General features: G+C 40.9%; 1 protein-coding gene across 1 annotated transcript in view; it reads right to left on the bottom strand.

Moving 5' to 3' along the window:
- LOC117413239 (CUB and sushi domain-containing protein 2-like) overlaps positions 1-21962 on the bottom strand; it is a 161534-nt gene that overhangs the window by 117366 nt on the left and 22206 nt on the right. Inside the window, exon 3 of the mRNA XM_058997322.1 lies at positions 21340-21452. Coding sequence (XP_058853305.1) covers positions 21340-21452 — 113 coding nt within the window. The remainder of the gene's footprint in view (positions 1-21339; positions 21453-21962) is intronic.

Here is a 21962-nt window from a genome sequence, read left to right as displayed (position 1 = left end):
GAGAGTGAAGTCTGAGCAAGAGATACAGAGCCGTGTTCTCAAAACAAAACATTCATCGCCATGCTGAGTTAACACCCGTTTCAAAAGAAAAAAAACAAACACTGGTATTTAAAAGTGTTGAATAAATTTACGCAGGATGTTCGCTTAAGAGCTACTGCTTGAGCCTTAGGATGGCCGTCTCTTGCTAGCAAAATAACCTAAAATAATGTGTGCAGCACTGTAATAAATGTATCGTGAATATGGCCGATGTGTAATACAGTATGTGACAGATCGAGAATGGTCCCTATATGGTTCCTTTTGACAAAGCAGAACCACATTGTGGGTCTATTTTAATGATCTAAACAAAGAGGGATCTTAATACCGCCATCCTATGATGTCTAACCCTGATCGTTGAGGTTAATAAATTACATTCTAAATTGTCCAGTGGGGGAAAATGAAGACTGGATTAATTAAGAGGAAAACAGCTTTGGTTTTAAGATTAATCATGTCCTGAATGGAGTAAAACCTAGGCATCTTTAAATCTCCTTTTTTGACACCCGAATCAGCTGTATGTTGTCAAAGGACGTTTCCAGGTTTCATGTTGAATTTAATTTGACTGTACATTTTCAATCACTCTCCCTTCCCAGACCACATTAGCATTGTTTGGAGTGCTAGCTAATAACATGTCACCCAGAATGGATCCCAGTTATCTGAAATGATTAGATTTATAAGTATCATACAGGCAGCGTTGTAATGAAAGAAGATGCACCCCAATAAAGAACAGCACCATTCATTCAGCCTTCCTGCAGATAATGTGCAACAGCCAAATTATCTCCCAAAGACACATCTCTCCAAGATCCTTGAACTTGAGGAAAGGCAACAACTACTACTTGAGAAATGTTTCGTCCTCTAACGAGACGGAATGAACCGGTCCTTTCTGCATCCTTCTTCCATAATGATCCTGAGTGTGCTGCCTTTCCTGCCTCGCTGGAGTGTATCATTAAATATCAAGAGGGCTGCTGATGATGCAGAAACTTCACTAACAAACTGAGGCTCCTCTCTCCTACCTTTCCAAGAGGTATTTCCATAGAACCATGACAAGGGCTGCTCACAAGGTGAGCAAATAGGAGCAATTTGTCTTTTGTTCCTTTACTGCATAATTCTTTCATAAAGCAATGCAAAATGCTCTTCATATTTTATAATAAAGTCATCACTTTCCCTTCTATATATAGATATATGGGATTGCTTGCTGTTTTTAAATCCCGAGGGAAAGCGAATCACAGTAATAGGGAGAACAAGCAACAGAGGGTTAGTTTCTTAAAGATATTTACTCTGAATCATCAACAGCACAATGTTTTTTAGAAAGGTAAAATGCGCAAAATAAACAGCTGAGAAATGTAATGTTTATGCTTGTAAGTAGTTGTTTTAGATTTGTTTTATAATTGTAATTGTTGGTTTTTTTTCTGATTACAAAATGGTTCTAATGACATAGGTGCTAATTGGACAGTTTGGAGTAGCCAGCTTTGAGATCTAGCCCCAAAGCGTTTTCTAGCAGGCCTGCATTCCCAGAGCAGTGGCCCACTTTGTTCGACATACGGTATTTCAACAAGCCTGCAAACGAAAGGCATATCTGTATCATTATTTAATTCTACTCCAGAACTACCACCATCCCCAGTGCAAATAAATATTTCACTGCAGTCTCATCCACACACACACGCGCACACACACACACACACACACACACACACACACTGACACAGACATACACACACACACACACACACACACACACACACACTGACACAGACATATACACACACACACACACACACACACACACACACACAGCCCAGCCTTCTGACCAGTCTTATCACTTCCAAAAGCCTGACTTCCCATATTCCTGATGAAGCCACAGTTGTTTGCTGGTCACCACATAAAACCTTTAAATGTTAATTCTGTCAAACACGGCTGTCCCTCACGCCGTCCCTCTCCCTGTCTTTATTCTGAAGAATGATCTATTCAGCAGCAAGATCTACAAATAAATACATACAGCATGATAGGTGGGTGGGTCAGTGGGTGGGGGTCCAAGCTTCTACCCATGGAGGCAGGCTGTGCTGATCACATCAACGCAGCCCTCAGAGAGGAGAGAGCAGATACACTCACAGTGCTTCCCAGTGGAATGCTCTCTCCACTCCACTGCTCATCCTGGGACAGGGACCGGCTCAGGGGACGCCTGTGCAGAAATATCCCCTTCACATGAAAACCAGGGAGATCACCACTGCTAATATACCGGAAACAAGGGTACCTGGTAAGGTGATAATAATGCGGTTCTTACAGCACATCGCAACGACTTTTTTCATAAAAATCCTTTGCACAGTGACAGTTTGATGCAAGTCAAATATAGGATTTCAAACTGTCCCATTTAATCTATATCTGTCTGCTTTTTTGTAACTTTTTAATTATGGCCACAAATTCATATGAATTTTAAATTCCAAAATAATTTCATAGAAGTGCTGAATTTTTACAGAAAGCATGCTCTCAATAGAGTCATTTACCGCAGCTAGCAATACCTTCAGGTTTATCCAAGCCAGCACGAATGGTCAGATAGTTGAATAGGATTTATTTCCAAACACTCACTTACTGAGAGATTAATTCTGTGTGTCACTCATTGACTAGGAGGGGGAGAGGTCCAGTCTGTCTCCTTACAGCCTAGGAGAGGGCCTGTATGTGTGAAAGCTGCACTGTGGACCTTATGCTTCAGGGTACTGAAGCTGCATTAAACTTGAAAGTGTTTTCTTTCTTTCTTTGTATTAGAATCAGGTTCAATTCCCTTTTTCTTTCATTCTGCCGAGAACCCTGAAGGAAACAGGCTACTCCAGTGATCCCAAACACAAAGAAAACTACATTTCTCAAAGAGAGAGACCTACACCAAGGCTCTCTCCAGCACTGATTCAGAATATAAATGCATTAAGTGAAGGAATGTGACTGTTTGAAACCTCTGATTCACTCCTTCAGATCCAGTTTGAAATCCGTGCTGCTGACAAGGTTGTCAAGGCAACTTCCATGACCACAGGGAAAGATGTCAGGGAGCCATTTTGTGTCGAAATCAAGGTGGATAGAGGTCTTTCAATATCGCTCTCACTTTGTTTACTTGTACAACCGTACCAGTCTGAAATCGCTCACCTTAATGTATCTGTAATAATTTCAAACTGACAGCATTGTGGCATTACTAGAAACCATTCTTGAATCTGAAAGCACTCTGCTTTTCAGCATCCAGGTTTGGTATTTTTGCCTTGTGGATGGTACCCCTCAAACAAATGCCACAAGATATGCAGGTTTTTTTTTCCAAAAATAACATTAAAAAACAAATCTAAATTTTAAATCAGATCAATCTATCTGTTTTTGTCAGGGATGACCTTCATAGAGCATTGTTTTTTCAAGATCTGCTTTTATCAATAAAACCCAAGCTTCATGAAAACTTACCTAAAGCCAAGCAGAGAGATTTTGCGATTATGAAACTGCATTTGATTGACACGGAACAGATTTAGGGGTCAACAAAGGTTAAACAAACATTGTGAGCACACTGGAGAACACGGTGCTCAGGCAGAGCTGTAGGGTAAGCTGTGGACGTTGTCAACTCAACCAACCCAAGATACAAAGGAAGAAGGAATTCATAAAGTGGGGTACATCGGACCTTGTGTAGATGACGCTCTGTGTCTGAAACAACATTGCAGCTCACGTCAAGAAATTGAGTTTAGATATTGTTAGGAAAACTGAGTATAAGCAGAGCTCACAAGGTTCAGCTTCACACACACACACAGTTAGGTAAGATATATAAGACAGGCACGTGCACGTGCGAGTGAGAAAAGCTACCTGAATCCTCTCCTGATGACAGACCATTGGTGTACCCGAGCTTTCTCCCAGAAAATGAGGTCATTGATCACGCTGATTTCGGTTTATAACCAGGTGCTACACTGTCGTGTCTAATGATGATGTTTCAGCCATATGTGTTTAACTTTTGAATATTGGTTGGAATTAATAAATGGAAACTTACGAGCACAGCAATTGGTATGGTGCCCACTCATTTGCAGACATCACATTTGTTTGCTTACACAGACTTTGAAAAGGTCAGCAAGTAATTGCCCATGTCAACATTGAAAATTCAGTTTTCTGTATTTCTTACACAGTATGACAAATAAAGTCAAGGGGAAACACAGCAGTGATATTTAACCAAGGCAGGCTGATCCTAGCAGCTCCTCCTGTTCTGGCAGATAAAGTGATCCCGCCGTTCCTGTACCTCCCTTTGACTCCAGACCACTGACATTTCATTTATTTATCCCGTTCCCCACTGGCATACTGAAAAAACTGAACGTCGCTTCACATCCCTTTAGTTACAGCAACATGGAACAGACGAGTCAGACAGAAACTGTTTCACAATGTGAAAATAAAATAGAAGGAGGTGGTGCAATACTGCCCTGACAGGCCTTGTCCATAAACTGCACTAGCTGCAGATTCAAAGGCATTAGAGCAAGGTGGTAGTCAGGTGAAATAAAGAGGCTTTCAGTCTTAATGCAATAATGTGTGATGCCATCTTCCTGATGGTTTGACGAGATCAGCAAATAGAAGAGATTGCAACACATTTGTAAGAGTAAAGTAAAGGTGTGTTTGTGGCTGCAGCTATTTCAGCTAAATGATTTATTCCAAAATAACATTATCCACTGAAAAGATTACACTACCAGGCAGCAAGAGATAGACAAGAGGGTAAAGTAAATGCAGTTTGTTTATTAACATCAAAGGTGTTTAAAAGAAACAAAGGGAGTATGCGATGCTGGGTCAGCATGGGGAGCTACAGTAGAAGCAGAAAAGTACCCAAAAAAAAGGACAAACAAAAACTTAACAAGCTATTAAGTTAGAAAACAGCTGACGTCAAATCCTCCGCCGCCCTCTCTGCAGCTGTTTGCTGAGACCAGCCAGCTCTTTTCAGTTTATGAGCTGAATATGTGAATATTGGGTAATTGGGTAATTTCCTGTGTGTGTGTATATAGAGAGAGAGAGAGCATGGTGTTAACGGGGATACTGTGTATCAAGTGGTATTGGTTTGCACTAAGGTTAAAATCCAGATAATCAATAACAATGCCAGTGCCTGATAAATAGCAATGCCTCTCTGGATTAACGACAGTCCAACACCCAATGATTAATAATCATTAAATCCATGATGGTTCCTAATGATTGTTGATCTGGGATCTCATTAAAGTCTGCAGTGCAGAAAGAGTTAAGGGGTACTTTATTTGAATCCAATACTAGATGCTATTATTATTGCGCACTGACGTGACTGAGGTGTACAGTGTACAGGGATGGAAGAAAGAACCCTCATTGCATAGCGATTTCCAATTCCTGGTTTTACTATGAGTTTAATAAGACACACCTGAGCTTCTAACCTGTACACTGTGGTTAGGAGTAAAACCTGGAATGGGTGATGCAATAGAAGTCTTACCCAAACTAAATAAAATAAATTCAGAAATAATCCCTGTGCTGTTGCTGTTGTTGATTTTACATGTTTCTATTTTGTACTCCTGTGTTGTTTTTCTCCTCACTCCAGAGCTCTCCTCTCAATGCAACGCAAGGTAATATCTGGCGGGTCAGTCAATCAGATGTGTAATGCTCTGCAGGGTTGTTTTTTTTTCTTTCAGAGCAGAGCCGGCTGTTTATCACGGGAAATCTGGCCTTGTTGACAGTGACACATATCTACTGCAATACATCCAGAAAACTGATTGGTTTTACTGATATGGAATTCCTGCAGTAAATAACTACGCTCGGCTGGATAAGGACAGATCAGGGGAGCAGCAAAAGCTCATTTTTTCACCTATAAATCACCTGCCAGCTATTATCATCTGAATGCGCAGAGTGAGCCAATGAATCCAGCATGGGAATGCATTTTCCTTCCTCTCTGATTTATCAACGGATTCCGATTACGACTCACCTTAGCAGACACCTTAGTCTTTCACCTGGCATGTGTAGCCCTTAATCAGGAATCTTAATGCATCTCACTCATCTTAAAATACCTTCACGCTGATACACTGACACGCTCGGCTGAATCCTCAAACAAATGCCATTTGTTTCACCTTCTGCTTCACAATACACAGCCCAATAACTTATCAGAGGAGAGTGGCAGCTGTTTACACTTCAAACACGGGCTGGAGCTCCGAAAGCAGAGCCAGAGAGCTAACAAAGATCTCAAATTCACACACTGGGTCCCTCTACAGTTCAGCTTTATAACATATAAATTGGTGCTTTCGATCAAGGCTGCTTTATAACCTGGACTATATCCCTGCCCTGTGGCTGAATTCAATCAAACTTCCAGACATAGAACCCAAGTCCCGGACTATCAGTTAATACTTTATGTGTAGGATGTCTCATATTGTTATATGTGATGCCATCTCGTGCAGTTTGGGTCAGAACCTAAAAAAATTACAAATGCGAGGAGGCCATTCGACCTGTCTATGCTCATCCAGTTCCTAGTGGCTGATTGATCTCAGAACTTCAAGTTGGGTCTTTAAAGGATCCAAGTGATTCTGCCTCAACAGCATGACTTATTCCTGTCTTCAAAATCTGAGTGAAATTATTTCTGTTGTACGAGACACCCTACACAGGGCATATTAACCTATTAAAAAAAACAGACAGATATAGTACTCAGGAGCTAATAATAAAGTAATTTTGTCTTCAATGGTGATGAGTTGATTTCTCGAGCATGATTTAGTTTGCTTTGATAGTTGAGTTGAATGCTTCTCTATGTGAGTTATCTGTAACATTTTTTTTTTTTTTCTGGTCCTATGGGGAATGGCATGCCTTTGAGGAGCTGAGTTCTGAAGACATTCTCGATGGATAAGCGAGATGATATGCTGTCAGCTAAATCACAACCCGGTGCAGCGGATTAGCTTGGTTACCCTTTGAAGAGAAAGGAACTGCAAGATGTGAGGCTCTCTCTAAACATCCGTGACACTTTCTGTTTTCTCTGTACTGGCATGTTAAAAGTTGACCTAAATAATTCAGCATAACTGGAAAATTACTGAGGAACACAGGCACGCATTGAAGCTGACATGCAGACCTCAAAAGGCGAGAATGTGTAAATCCAAATGAATGCACTTCTAATTCAAAAGCAATAAGACACAGTTTCAATCCACGTTCTCCAAAAACTTCAAATGCAGGTCTTGAACTTCCATTAATGAATACTGAAGAACCGTAATTCAAAACAACCACGAAACGAAGGTACAACCAAAAGATCCAAGCTCTCAAACACTTCCCCAAAAATATATCAATAAATCAATACAAATTCTAGACGCTGTGTGATGCAGGGGCACTCCATGTCTGCTGCTGCTTCATTTGAAATAAAGCCCTCAAACAATGCATGCCTGCAATCTCTTACTGCTGCAATCTCGTACTCCTGCAATCTCGTACTCCTGCAATCTCGTACTCCTGCAATCTCTTACTGCTGCAATCTCTTACTCCTGCAATCTCTTACTGCTGCAATCTCTTACTCCTGCAATCTCTTACTCCTGTAATCTCGTACTCCTGCAATCTCTTACTCCTGTAAATCTTGCCTTGTAAGATGCTGGTCAACAATTCCAAACAATTACAGGGAGAAAAAAAAAGTCCTTGCAGCTAGTTTCCACTCCCCCTGCATGTCCCTCCTGCTCAACACTTGGCTCAGAGACCGACGGTAGTCAATGCAGCATCGTAATTATTTCTTTAATTGGTAGTTTCTCTTATGGATAATCTGCCCCCCCCCCCCCCCATTCCTGGTAGACTTGTCATTGGCAGAGCTATTGGCATCCCCCTGCCAGCTCCTGTCAATCCTCACTACCCTCAAGTCAGCAGGCCGCTTGGCTGCTATGGATTAGTAATCTATTACTATTTAACATTCAACACGCTCTCTAGGGTTACAGGGGCACAGGCAGATGCTCAAATCCATTGACCATTTTAAACAGGCTTCATGCATCATCCGAATGTGTCTGCAAAGCAATAAGAAGAAAGAAAGCTGTACGCTTTTACAGTTTTGCATTTTAAAATAACTTCTTATTTGCTTACTTACTTTTATTTAGTTGCACAAATAATGCAATTAATTACACCTAAGTCTCAGTAAATCTCATCCAGGAACCTCGTCTCCTTCTGTCTCATATCCTTTATGAGGCCCTGTGTCGGTGAAAGGCACCTCTGAATTTAGCATGCAAACGAGCCGAGAGATGTGGCAATCACATATCCGATCCCATTATTAAAAATGAAATGAAATGATGAAGTGATATCGGGAGAGTGCTGCACTGCAGATTCTTCGCAGGCAGAGCCCATCCCTCGACAACTCAGAGATTCTACCTTCTGCAAATGAATATAAATTTCACTGGAACTGGTCAGGGGAATGAAACCTTACAGGTAGCAACAGCAGACCCAGGAGCAGAGAAAGGTATGGCTGGCAGCATTGAGCGCCATCAGACCCCTTACAAAAGTTTACCACCGTATTTCTGCACCGTATTTCTGCAGTTTTCCCATGCTTTTCCCACGGTTATACTGTGCATTTACTGTAGTTTGCCAGGTTTATTAATGTGCTTTTGCAGTACCTTGCTGGTCCTTACAGTGCTTACCAATGCTTTAACATGCTTGCACTATGATTAGCATTCTATAAAATGACCTGACTGGGATATACAGTGTTTTTGTTTCATTTGTTGTTGCTACCATTAATACAGTTATGATTTTGTTATGTTTAGTTCTGTGTTGTTTGTGTGGGAGAGAGGTGATCTGTGTCAGGTTCATTAGCACAAGCCCTTCAGTGATGAATAATACTTTGCATACGGCAAAGTGCTAATTTGCTGCACCCTCTGGCATGGCCACGCGCGGATTGCAGTTCGAAGGCACTGACTCGCAGTGGGGGGCGTCGGTATAATTATCACAGCCACTCTTCAAGCCCTGAACACAGCTCTCTCACACGTCGGATTGGGATTGCTCTTGCTGCTGTTGTTTTTCTCAGAATGACGGCAGGTTTATAGGAAACATTTCACCTGGCAGCAGCACCACTCTGCTGTAGGTGATTCAATGATATACTCGGAGAAAACCAAACAGGGACACGCAAGCTGCCTTTGTTTTTGCATGCCCTTTAAACATTTAGCGTTACAGGCTTGTATTTACACTTTGCCGATTACGCAAATACATTTGTGGGGTCTTTGAACCCCACAGCCCCCTGCATTGTAGTGATTTTGCATTGTGCGAACGTCCCATTGTCACACAGTATCTTTTTAATCTGAGTATCAAATAAAATAAAAATGAAGCCTCTGCTTGTCCTGCTATCCAGCTAGCTGTGTTTCTGCAGGCTGGTGGGCTGCTCTTGAATCGCCCGTGCTCATTTCAATATGCATCATGCTCCTGTCCAGACTCTCATCTTGTGTGGGGATTTAAAAGTATTTTGCTTTACAATCTTAACTCTCTGTCCTCCCATCTCTCCCTGTTATGTGCATTTTATCGTGCATTATCATGCAATACAGTATTTATAGCAGTAAATGCATGCTGCCTTTCTCTCTCTCTCTCTCTCTCTCTCTCTCTCTCTCTCTCTCTCTCTCTCTCTCTCTCTCTCTCTCTCTTCCATTGTTTGGACTGTTGGGAATCTCCAGGAATACCTATCTCGTTCTCGGCTGACACCACGGTTGCTTCTCAGACAGAGCACGGGAGACAAACCTCAGCAAAGCTGACTTCACTCATGCTCTCCACTCACATTGCTGCCTAGCAACAGGAGATGATACACACACCGCACGCAGGAGACGGCAGCCTGCTCCACAGCCCTCGTTCCGCTCCAGCGATACTCGCTCCACCGGTGTCAGATCAGAAAGCCACGCTTGGTGACCTGTCAGCCGTGGTTCTCGATAGGAAGGGTTTGCAGGGTCCCGAAGAAGCCACATAAATCCTTTCCTTTTCATTTCAATTAAAACACAGATCCAGAACCCAAGCGTACACTATAAGTGTAATGCACTAAGTGTCCAAAAGGTGGCTTGGACTAATACAGAATGCTGGTGTAATGTGCTGAGTGTCCAGCAGGTGGTTGCTGAGCTGTCCTTATTATATCTATCTAACGGGGGAAGGAACATGTAGGTCAAGTGACCTGGCTTGGGTCCATTGTAAGTCGCCCTGGATAAGGGCGTCTGCTAAGAAATAAATAATAATAATAATAATGGCTGAGCTGGGATTGGAGAGCTGAGCGTCCTGACCCTTTGGTCGCCTTGTAATCATTAGAACACACTGACCGCAATGGGCAAGTATCCAACGTGCGCCCCAATTACCAGCACCCCACAGTCAGGGCCCTCTTGATGTTTCTATTATGCCAGCTAACCGGAGTGCCTGCCCTCGGCTCTCCAGATAACAGCAGCATCTGTTTCCTCAACAGTGTCATTAAAGACCTTGTGTCAAAGACCCAACAGGGCAGCCTTGAGCATCGCCCAGCGAAGCAATTAATACCATTCTCATGCTGTCAGAGATGCAACAGTGCAAGCTGCACTTTCTGTGCAATAACCCCACCACTTTAAAACAATGTATACGTGGAATTGCCTCCTTCAGACAAGCATGCTATGAAGACCTGATTAGACCTCTGCCAGCACTTCTAAACCTCTTTTACTATGAGTTTGTTACCTATACACTGTGGCTAATCAAGCTCGTAATAGAACCTGGAATGGGTGAAACTGCTATGCAACAGAAGCGTTATTTCCAACCCTGGAAACTTGAGAGTGCTCAGGAGACCTTGAATGATATATTAGGTTGCTGGGTTCTAGTTTTTAAAAAATATGTTATTTGAAGACTGGAGGAAACTTATAACTTTAATTATATCTGTGGAAAAATAAAAGACATTTGTGGCTGGGGACTAGGGTTAGTTTTCAGTGAACCACCGCAGCATCGATACGTGTGACAGTAATGATGAAATATTTAGAGAAAAAGAAGACTTGTTTTTCGTTGATGCTATTCAATCATCTGCTGTGTTTGTCTACCTTATCTTTTTTTGGGAGAAGGAAAAGAAAAGCCCTGTATGAATTAATGAGACACGACTCCAATATCGCAATATCAAGAAGGGTTCAAACACAATTTGCCGCAAGGCCTTCCTTTTTTTTACTTTGTTTAGTTTTTTATTCTGTTTAAAGGGAATTAGGAGACAGAGGGAGGCCAGGCACAGCAGGGTGTATTACTCTTTGTGTCAGTTCGAGAAATGAAAAGAAAACTTCTCTGTCTGCAAATGTCATTCTGTAAAACAAAACAAAAAAGCGTTTGATGTGGGCTGGCAGAATATCCACTGCAAGAGTGTCCTGATTTACTTTTTAATCTGATTTTAACTGGTGCTTGCAGCTCACCTAAACCCTCAGTTGAGTTGCCACACTGTATAGTGCGTTGGCTCTCACTCAATCAAGCAAAAGAGCAATAAAGACCAGAAAATACCACTCAGGGAAAAATCTGAACTTCTGTTGATCAAACAGCAAACATTAATGTGGACTTGGCTTCAAACTCCATCGTCTCCAGGCACTCGATCCTTTACTCAAACCACTTGACCAAACCGCACGCTAATTAATGGGGAGGGTTTTCCATTACAGGAGGTTAAACCAGTTGAATCCAATCACAATTGCAGCCGATGCGTTTTAATGGAACCTGCGTTTGTGATGTTGGACCACTCCAGCTCTTGAGTGTGTGCAAGATTGATGCAATGATTAAACGGGGTAGATAAAAGGTAAGGAAAACCCTCAAGTAGATTTTTTCTCCCCCACATAAACACGTACCATATGAGAGACATCTCAGGCTTAGATTAATCCAATAAGAAAAAGTATTAATTAAATACAATTTAAAACCTGCAATTAAAATTGAAATAGTATTCTTGTATCTATCCCTGCTTTGAAACACACACCTCAGCCTGTGACAACCACAACTCCAGATGTATTTTTGATATGTCAGCACCAAAGAGATCCAGGTTTACACTGCAGCAGCAGCATGCTAATCGATTATGAATTACTTGTGGAAGTCAGCGTTCTGAATGTAATCACCTGTTGCTCAGGGCTCCTGGGTAGCGCTAGCCAGTCTTGTGATTCCTGTCAGAATCTGAGCAACTCAGGAAACCTGTGAATACTGCATGACTGCATTCAGGTTTACTTGCTGTTTATTAACAGATTTGCAATCAGTTTGTAGCACGGCTCCAATGAAGTCATTTAACTTTTGACCACTTCAACTCTGAATATACTGTCAAAGACAATGCAAAGAACACATGAATACCAGCATCAGGTTTTAAGGCACAAAAAAAAAGCAACGGTACAAAAGGTGGTTTACTCTCGTCACAGCCCTGTTCTGCTCAGTTCCACTCCTCTGATATTTCAGACATGCTGCATTTCTGTACTGCCTGCATCTGTTCAAACCGTTTGATTGAAGGCGAGTATAGAAGAAGGCAGATCTACTAAAACCAGTCCTGGGGTTTGTGTCCGAAACGCTGTCGTCGGACTCAGTTTTTGATGTGTTTTTTTCTTTATTGCACTAGGAGATCAGAAGTGACAATGCAGCCAGCAGTGCTGATCCCTTCATGCTGTGAAACGACAGCATTGAAAAGTGAGGTGCAGCAGCTCTACAGCAGACAGGGGAAAAAATAATCAAATCCCTTCAGTTCTGCTAAAGGGGTCATTTCTACGCCTTTCCCATCGCTGTTACCTGAGGAAGCACATTGGAACAAATACCAAGCTTATTACCTGAGTCTATCTCCTACTCCCTGGGGAGGAGAAATTCACATGATCTGTGCAACCTGCATTTCAGAAATGTCATTGTTTAGGTACAGCAGAGGATGGAAAGAAAAATCACCAAGTGCCAGGACTTTGATCAATCAGACACCCTGCTAAATCTGCTCTGAAACAATTCACATTATCACAGCATGAATAATTCTCACCTGGGTATGCAGGTTTACTAGTTAGAGTCGTTCAAGTTGACTTAACAGGGGGCTGACTGCTAAAACACCTGACACCTGATCATTTCAATATTGTACTCGATTGAGGGGAGTTTAGAAAAATGATTAAATATAGAGATGTGATTCCGAAGCTCAATTTCAGAGGAATTACATTAAGTGTCTCTAATACACAACCGCCTGTGTAAACGCAGTGTACTCACTAAAGACACTAGCAACTGTCAACATCTGTCAAGCTGTAATAAAACATGTTGTTGCATTGAAAGGCAACATGTGTATTTACAATGTTACTACAGTGTAATTACTATGTAGTTAGTTACACTTGCATTGCCACATACCAAATATAATAACTGAAGTGATGCCTTTGGGAGAGCTGCTGTTGTATACTGTTCTGGATGACAGGTGCTGGTGTTTCACTATCTAACATGTATACATTGTTTTAAATGATACGACAGCCTGACACTGGTTTGGGGTATTTGCCAAGCCCCAAACCTCTGCAAAAGAAGAGTCCCTGGCCACGATTTCAAATGAAAAGCTGAGGATTAATAAATAAGGGTGGCAAAAGGAAATGGAACGTAGATTTCCTTCAAAAAGAGAACAAAGGAAAAGACAGTGAGCGACTCTGACTGCCCTGCCCCATTGCTTTATGACTTCATTTAACGAACACTTAAGTTTAAGGGCCAGCTTCATTTTTCAATTATGCACAGATTTCACACGCTCTGTGTGTTTTATCATTTTAATCTCAGCTCTGCTTAGAAGTAATTTGTGCTACAATATCAAATGTGACAGGCCTAAAACAAGCAGCCGCTGGACTCTTTACTCCAACCCATTTCCAAATGGATATGTAAAACTCTTTTTCATCTTTTTTTTTTTTAATAATTCTTTCCATGGTAGTGAGCACAAAGCATGTTACATGTGATTATCCGACTACAGAATGGGCTATCAGGATACAGGGGCAACAAAGACTGCACACACGCACAGAAGGAGGTTGAATCCAAACTCTCCCATTAGCTTTTCAAACCTTCCTCGGTATCCTGCTGCAGTCCTTGTCTCGCCCGAGGTGTTTTAGACATCACCACGATAGCAGCGTTTTCAGATCCATTGCCTCAAGTGCTCAATCATAAAGGAGGAGAAACTAAGTCAAGTGATCTTACTAAGTCAGTTTGGAGTATGACAATGATGAAGGCAGCGGGAGCCCCTGTGCTCATCTGCTTCTCTATGGTTCATCCGAAAGCCTGGGTTATGCAAACACTGACAGTTATAACAGTGACAGAGTTTGAAAAAATATAACTATCAATGATTAATTACCCAATACTGTGTCTCCATCGAAAGGAAAGCAATCATAGGTGTCATTGTTTTTTTTTGGTATTTATTTATTTTTCCTGAATATTTGCTCCCACCAGCGAACATTTGTCCCCTGCCCTCTACATATATGCTTGTTATTAAACCTATGTTTATGCAAATTATGCATGTATAATGCTAGCAAATGCGAGTAATGTTTGCAGGCTGTTATCATGTACGATTGTAGGTGAGACTGGACCTGTCAGAGGAGACTCAATGGTGCAAGGTTAGGGTTAGGGTTAGGGTTAGGGCTGTTTCTTTAAGGTGATACAGGCTGCTAAACATCTCTCAGCAAAAGCAAGAAGTGTAAACCTTGTGTCGTCACCTCTGCCATGTCCAACAGATTTAACAATGAGTCCAATGCACGCTCGGCACGGTGTACAAATAGACAATTATAGTACAGGCAGAAAGCGTGAATGTAAGGCAATTTAGTTTATCCAGGGGAAAGTAATCACCTTTATGTTGTTTTGTTTTGTATACCGGGTTGCAAAATCACAGGGTGAGGAAATGGCATTGCCACTGAGAGGAGTAAATGAAATGGTAGGGTTTCTGCACTCTTATTCTTTATTTGTTTGAGAGCATGGCTTCAGCTCTTAAGTTATTACAGGGCAGGAGGTTGCTGACTCCAATATGATGCCACAACAAACCCCTAACCTCGTGCAGCAATTGCAGTGATGATGTTGTTTGGAGTGAGTGTGGGTGTGCGAAGCTAGGAATGGCGGTAGATTTTTTTTTTTGTGTGTGGATTGCTTCAGTAAATGTATTTCAGTGTCCTAAATCCAGGTCCTGAGCTAGTCACATCCGTATTTAGCAACACATAGTCTTAACTGGCATTTCAACCATCTAGCTTCCATGTCTAACTGATAGACGGTTGCTATATATTATTATATATTTTTTTGCCTCTTACCACTCTCAGTAGAACGTCCCTGTAAAATTGCTGGGCAAGAAGAAAAGCAAGAGAATTCGGGAAAGAAAAGTATTATTATTTGTTTATTTAGCAGACGCCTTTATCCAAGGTGACTTACAGAGACTAGGGTGTGTGAACTATGCATCAGCTGCAGAGTCACTTACAACTACGTCTCACCCGAAAGACGGAGCACAAGAAGGTTAAGTGACTTGCTCAGGGTCACACAATGAGTCAGTGGCTGAGGTGGGATTTGAACGGGGGACCTCGTGGTTACAAGCCCTTTTCTTTAACCACTGGACCATACAGCCTCCTTAGTAGATATAAGGGTGCAAATAAAACAAAGAGTTAAAGAATTAAGAAGAAAAAGGAGGAATAAATCAAAGAAAAATTATTGCACCGTGGCGCGGGACAGCATTAGTGAGGTCAGTATGGGAGCCGATAAGTCAGACGCTATAAAGAACCTGTATTCACAAGCCTGGGCTAGGCCTGGTGTGCCAGCAGATCCTAACAGTAGGGGTGCAGCAAGTAATCGATGCATTGATTATTGATCATCTGTCCTTACATTTTCCAAGCTTCTGTTACATTCTGGTGATGCATGGAATTAGTACCCAGTTTTAAGTCTCCTGTTGTTGGTTTGCATTAAAACCTTGAGTGTGAGCGCGCTGCTTCTAGTGCTAGTACGGTAGATTAGCACGTTGCTAGGATACACACTTCAAGACTACATTACGCTTTGGATAAGACAAATCAGAAGTAGGCCAAATATGCACGTTTTTTTTTTTATTTAGAAAATTAAGGCAACACGTTTTTCTTTTTTTTCTTTATCTGTTAAATCTACCAATTACCTTTTGTTTCAAGGCATGTTTTGTTTGGATTCTATGGCAATATTATAGAAAAATAAGCTGAATTTAGTACGATAGTTACATTAGTCAGGGTTTGTGAAATTAAAAATGATTTGCTTTTGGACATGAATTGTAAACAGCACTGAACAACCATCGTTCAGAAATGACTTCTGTTAAAATCTAGTATTTTTTATTATGATTACAATGTTAATCTGATGCGGACGCACGCATATTCTTTTCAGTCCTTTGTATTTCTTTGTTATAATCGGAAGTGTTCTCATTTGAATGCAAGTCGTACCTTTTTGTTTAACTATAATGCACAACAGTGTTTTTATTTATTAGATTTTCTGTTAAAAAAAAAACCTAACGTTTGTTTATTTTGAAAAACATCAATGCATCGATTATCGTTGATAAATGTCTATACGATAATCGAATACGAAATTCGGGTGCCGGTTGCACCTCTGCCTAACAGCCAGAAACAACTAACATGCCATGTGAACATCAGTGCTGAATCAACTCAGCCTGCAAAGATTGATTTGCAATGAGCAGATTGACTTTCAATATTTAATCCTGAAGAGGAAACAAGTCTCCCCCCCTTTCTACATTATCATTCCCCTCCCCTTCCCCATTCTCCTCTAGAGTGTCTTTTGCACAGCAGCATCAGCATGCAGACTTAATAGTGATGTTCTGAAACAGAAGGACGCTTGCAGAATCCCAAAAACATGCACTCTACAGTAGACCTGACTATGCACAGCCTTGAGTTTTAATCCATTTTGGTTTTGAGGTTAAAGCGAAAGACACATCTCATAAATATCCTTGAACCAAGCTTTCCCTGCGGATAACTTTCTATAGAACCAATGGACTCCGTTGAGTAGGGATAACAGTGAAAGCTGTGGCCACCAGCTTAGGGATGTAATTATCTTAGGGAAGTGACTTTTCCAATACAAGCTCAGGAGAAACATGTATCCTTCCCCCCAGGACTGAGTGCAGGAATCAGCCTATCCACCCAGGGGCTGAAATACTGCTGACCTGCACTGCCTAGAAGAGGCATGCGGAAGAAAAACTGCAGCATTATACTTTATCAAGTCCCCCCGCAAGCAGCCCTCTGTACCCTGCACTGTTAATTATGCTGGTGTGCTTTCAAAGCAATCCAGTGTTCAGCACTCAGTAGAGCCGGATTCCGCCTCTCCTTCTGTCTGTTTGTAGCAAAGTAGGCGCTCCCCCCTGGGCAGTGTGGGCGTCTGCTACAGCGAGACTCTGCAGTGTATACAGACAGGGAGATTATTCAATTATTCCTTAATGCTGTAACCTTTCTAGCTGAAGCACAACTAACCCCCTTTCTCCACCAGCCACCCCTCTTGTTCTTATCTTAAAAGCTGAAACTAATCTGCAAAACTGGGTGCTAAAAAGACCCCTAAGTGCAGTCTTGCATCTTGACAATGCAAAACGAGGCGTCAGTCTTACTCTTTTCTCATCCTCGTGTTTGCGAATAAAGGATTTAAAAAATAAGTATGTGATGAATAAATTATGTTTTCATATGCATATTTAAACCCATCTGCAGCAGCTTGGAAATCCTTTTTGCGATACCACTTTGAAAAGAGGTAGAACACAGAATATTATACTACTCAGCTTCTAAAAGGATGGGGCTATTCCAATCACAAGGTAAGGAACATGCAGACATGTTCAGCTATGATAAAGGTCTACTCATATAAATAAACTATGGAATATATCATGAACATAAGATGACTTCGCATAAAACAGGATATTAATGCTTAATGTGCTGTTGCAGTAGTTTTCAAATTATAGACACTTCAGGCACAGTTTTAGCTACGTCATCAATTTAGATCAAGCCAGAATGTCCAAACAATGACGCGATCAATATCTCCATGTTCTAATTCATGATCATACCACCTTTCTTCAGAACTGGATAACCGGGTCAAGGGATGAGCAGGATATGGATGTACGTACGGACAGACACGCTGCTCCGCTATACCCTCATTGCCAGGGATATGCATCACCACTAAATCCAGAATTCCAGTAACAAAAAAATAGATGCTATTCCTACGTGGGTCAATAAAATAAAATGTGCCCATCTTGTGCTTTCATTAAATAGATTAAAAATATACAGGCGAGGAACAAGAAGAAAAGAAAGGAAAACATTTCAAAACACACTAAGCCAGCAATTCATCACAAAAGAGTGCTTTAAGATAAGTGGTCCATTCACGACGACTTTCACAACAGCACGATTTATTAACTGGCAGTCTCGCAGCCGTTAAATTCCAGCGCGGGGCTTTGGCAGGGAACCAGCTGGTAAACACCGGGCCGTGCTGCTTCTGAGCCACTTTTTACACAAAACTGAACACTCGGCGCCCACACTGCAGCAGCTGAGCTCCCCTTCCAAATGGTGCTTCATCTAAAAAAGAGCACATCTGGTAACCCCTTAATGATCTGCTGATAGAAAAGATCACAAAGGTAATTCTATTCATCTTTCAAAAACTGTTACCCTTATTTATTGCTGTATTAATTTCCCCTGGAAACAACGATCATAATTAACATTTTCCTTGGCGTTGAATATTTAATACCAGTACGTGTTATTGCTCAGCTCTCACCATTGAATCTTATGGTAAATTATTATTATTATTATTATTATTATTATTATTATTATTATTATTATTCAGTTTGCTGTTTATCATTAATGGATAACTTCATTATATGGTACAATGGTAGCACCAAACCACCATTTACAGTTATCAGCATTGCTGTTGTTTCAATAAAAGCAGCTGAGCAAATTTCAACAGGAATCCTTAAATAGTGATGACATTTATTCAAAAACTTGATTATGTGTTCCATTCTTTAAAAACAGTTTAATTAGTACTGAATGCATAATTAAATATCAATTAACAGAATTCCAGATAAGTGTTGCCAAGATTCTTAATCAACTGAGATCTAATGGAAGGGAGTGCACATTTAACCAATTATTAAATGAACAATTATACTCTTATCGTTCCTGTTCACACTCTAACAAAGACCCCAAGTGAATCACTGTGTATGTGAATGGCAGCTCAAAGCTCAGGAACAGCACAACAATGAGAAGGGTGCCATTATCTTCTTGGCAACCACTCTGTATTATTTTAAGATTAAAAAAGCAACAGAAAAAATTGAGGGGGGGGGGGGGGCAATAATCACAAAAATGTCATGTTGTGGATGCTGAGTCGTTGGGATGACCCGGGTGAGCAGCGATGTGCCGAATGGCTTCTCTCGTTCTTAAATGTTCGGACATTCCTTCTCTAATTATATGCACAACAGTGTGGCGATTCCTTAGATTGCATATATAAGATAATATATAAGATCCTGACTTCATCACAGGCAGTGTTATCACATAAGCGGTTCTCTGAAGATAGGTTTAACTTTAAAGTGTGACATTTGGACTCCTGTCAGTACAAAGATATAGAGAAGTGGTTCCACTAAATAATCGGAGAACTGTATCACCAAATCCCACCCAGACTGATCCTCGCACAAGGCTAAGGACCCCGCTGAAGAAGTTAAGGTCATTTTTCTTTTCCTTTTTCTTTTTCCTGCTTGTCTTTTATTTATTTGGGATGCTGTTGTAAAGAATCCAGCTAGGCATGTATTTTCACTTTCTGCCATCTATCTTATAAAAACCTTCCAGATGTGATTAATGGTTTATTTATTTATTTATTTTTCATTTAGTTTCAAAAACAGGAACGCTCTATAACTCACCTTTATTAATTACATGTTATCAATAATAATTCGTTCCAGTAATGCTGTGATATTCAGTCCGCTGTTCTGCTAAGTAGAGTCTTGCCAGCTCCCATTAAAGAGAAGACATTTACTGCAAAACTCATTTGCTTTCGCATTTGAGCAAAAATGTCCTGTTTCTTACGGAACAGACGTGACCTGTCAAATGCCTGAAAAGTTGGCCCACGCTCAACTTTTGAGACGAACCTCAAGGACACTGCCAGTTGCTGATGAGAAAGCAATATTTTCGTTTTTGTATTTATCTGTTGAGGTTTTTGTCCAAACAGGTCAATTGATTGGGCTGATAGGTCGTGGATGACTGATTATCTGACAGCACCACATGGAAATGGAAATCGTCACATTACGGGGCTGATATGTATATTAAACCATCACATGTGTTGACCGCAGAACTGGAGATACATTAATCAGAATTAACTCTGCGCTATCCCAAATGAAAAGACACTGGATTTGAAACATTTCCCATCTATGGAGATCAGCCATTCTGTTATTACTCAATAACATAATACCAAAAAAATAAATAAAGCACAGCTCAGATGAAATCAGTTAATTATTGACACATGTTGCCATGGAGGCTCAAGCCCTGCTCTTGACAAGATGATTCTTGTAGTTTGCTGCGATGGTTGGTTTAGACATACAAAGGTAATAAGCTATTTATCGACTCAGGAGTTTCGTTATTACCTCGTGACACACCACAGCAATGCCATATCCAATTCTAGTTTTTTTTTTTCACTTTGGCTTGAAATGCATTGAGTAAAACCCTGAGAGTTTTCACAAAAATGCCAGTCCTTCAATTTCAATTATTATGCTGTGACTTCTAATTTATTGTGTGTGGGGTGTGGGGCTGGGGTTCAGCAAGCTAATTTAGTCCTCTTTCCTCTTTCAATCTCATATTAAGAGACAAATTAAATGGAAAAGTGGAGGACTGGTGAACACTTAGTTGATTCACAGTGAATATGGGCAAATTAATAAAAAGCCTCCCGGGTCTTATCTGAAAGATTTAGAGAAGGAAGAAAAACCTTCTCTGCTTCATGCAAAGCCTTCCAAAGAGTATGTGTGCTTAATGCTTCGGGTGCATTATCTGAAGCGCTACCTTCTGTCCGTAACATGATAATAACTGGATAGCATTGCATACTTGTATGTGGTAACTACGGCTGTAATAAGCATGTAATTACATCAGGTAACAAGATGCTGCTCATAAGCCCATTGCTACACAATTGCACAATAGTAACCATGTAAGAAGCCATGTGTAATTACTTAGCTCATCTAAAGCAGTTATTTTAATCCAAAAACAATCAAAACTTATCTCTATGTATATACACAACCACAGTGAGTATATACATAAACGCCCCCTGCTGGGAAATCAACACATTACAGCTCACAAAAATTAATCTTGCAGGCTGTCAGAGATCTGCCAGGCATCAAGGACACAGATTAGCATGGGAACCTCCTACACAGTGAGCTTTTTATTGATACTCATCGCCTAGATGCACAGAAAGACTCACTGGGCACCTCATTGAAGATGAACAATATCGGTAGCTTACCTTCATAGGTGGCCTTGAAGCCTTGTCCACTGACAGCATAGTCCGAAAGAAGCCACAGTGTGACTAGGGGGCCTGTGCTAACCACTGGGGCTGGAACTTGAAAACCAGTCAGTCTGTGAACAAACAGAGAATAAATATAGATTAGTGAATCCTGCATGGACCAGTCTCTGAAAGCTCAGCTCGGATATTTAGATTGGATAAATTAGATTCCACTACTTGTATTCAAGCACCATCCAGGATCAAAAAGCAACCAGTTGATTTTCAGACCGGATGAGCCATCCATTGTTTTCTTCTGCTGCTGAGCCAGTTGTATATCTCAACTCTGCGAATGCAATCGTGGGCAGTCAGATAAGACTGATCCTATAAATATCTGATACTCCACATGGTAAAGCAGAGCTACGGTAGCACTGATGAATCCTCGTGAAAGCTAACAGACATAAAACGTTATGTATCTATTTATTTATTTATTTATTTTTAACTGATCATAAACTGCTATGATTTAGAAAAAAAAAATACTTTTTTATTGCGGTCAACATCATATTGTTTGTTGCTCAGCAAAATAATAATAAAAAACACATAAAAGAAAGTAATAAATATAAAGATCACACAAATCACCCTCCGCG

Source organism: Acipenser ruthenus, chromosome 23 (assembly GCF_902713425.1).
Source record: "Acipenser ruthenus chromosome 23, fAciRut3.2 maternal haplotype, whole genome shotgun sequence".
In the NCBI taxonomy this organism is placed as follows: domain Eukaryota; kingdom Metazoa; phylum Chordata; class Actinopteri; order Acipenseriformes; family Acipenseridae; genus Acipenser; species Acipenser ruthenus.
The sequence above is the reverse complement of the archived record's forward strand: the minus strand, read 5'-3'. Positions and strand labels throughout refer to the sequence as shown.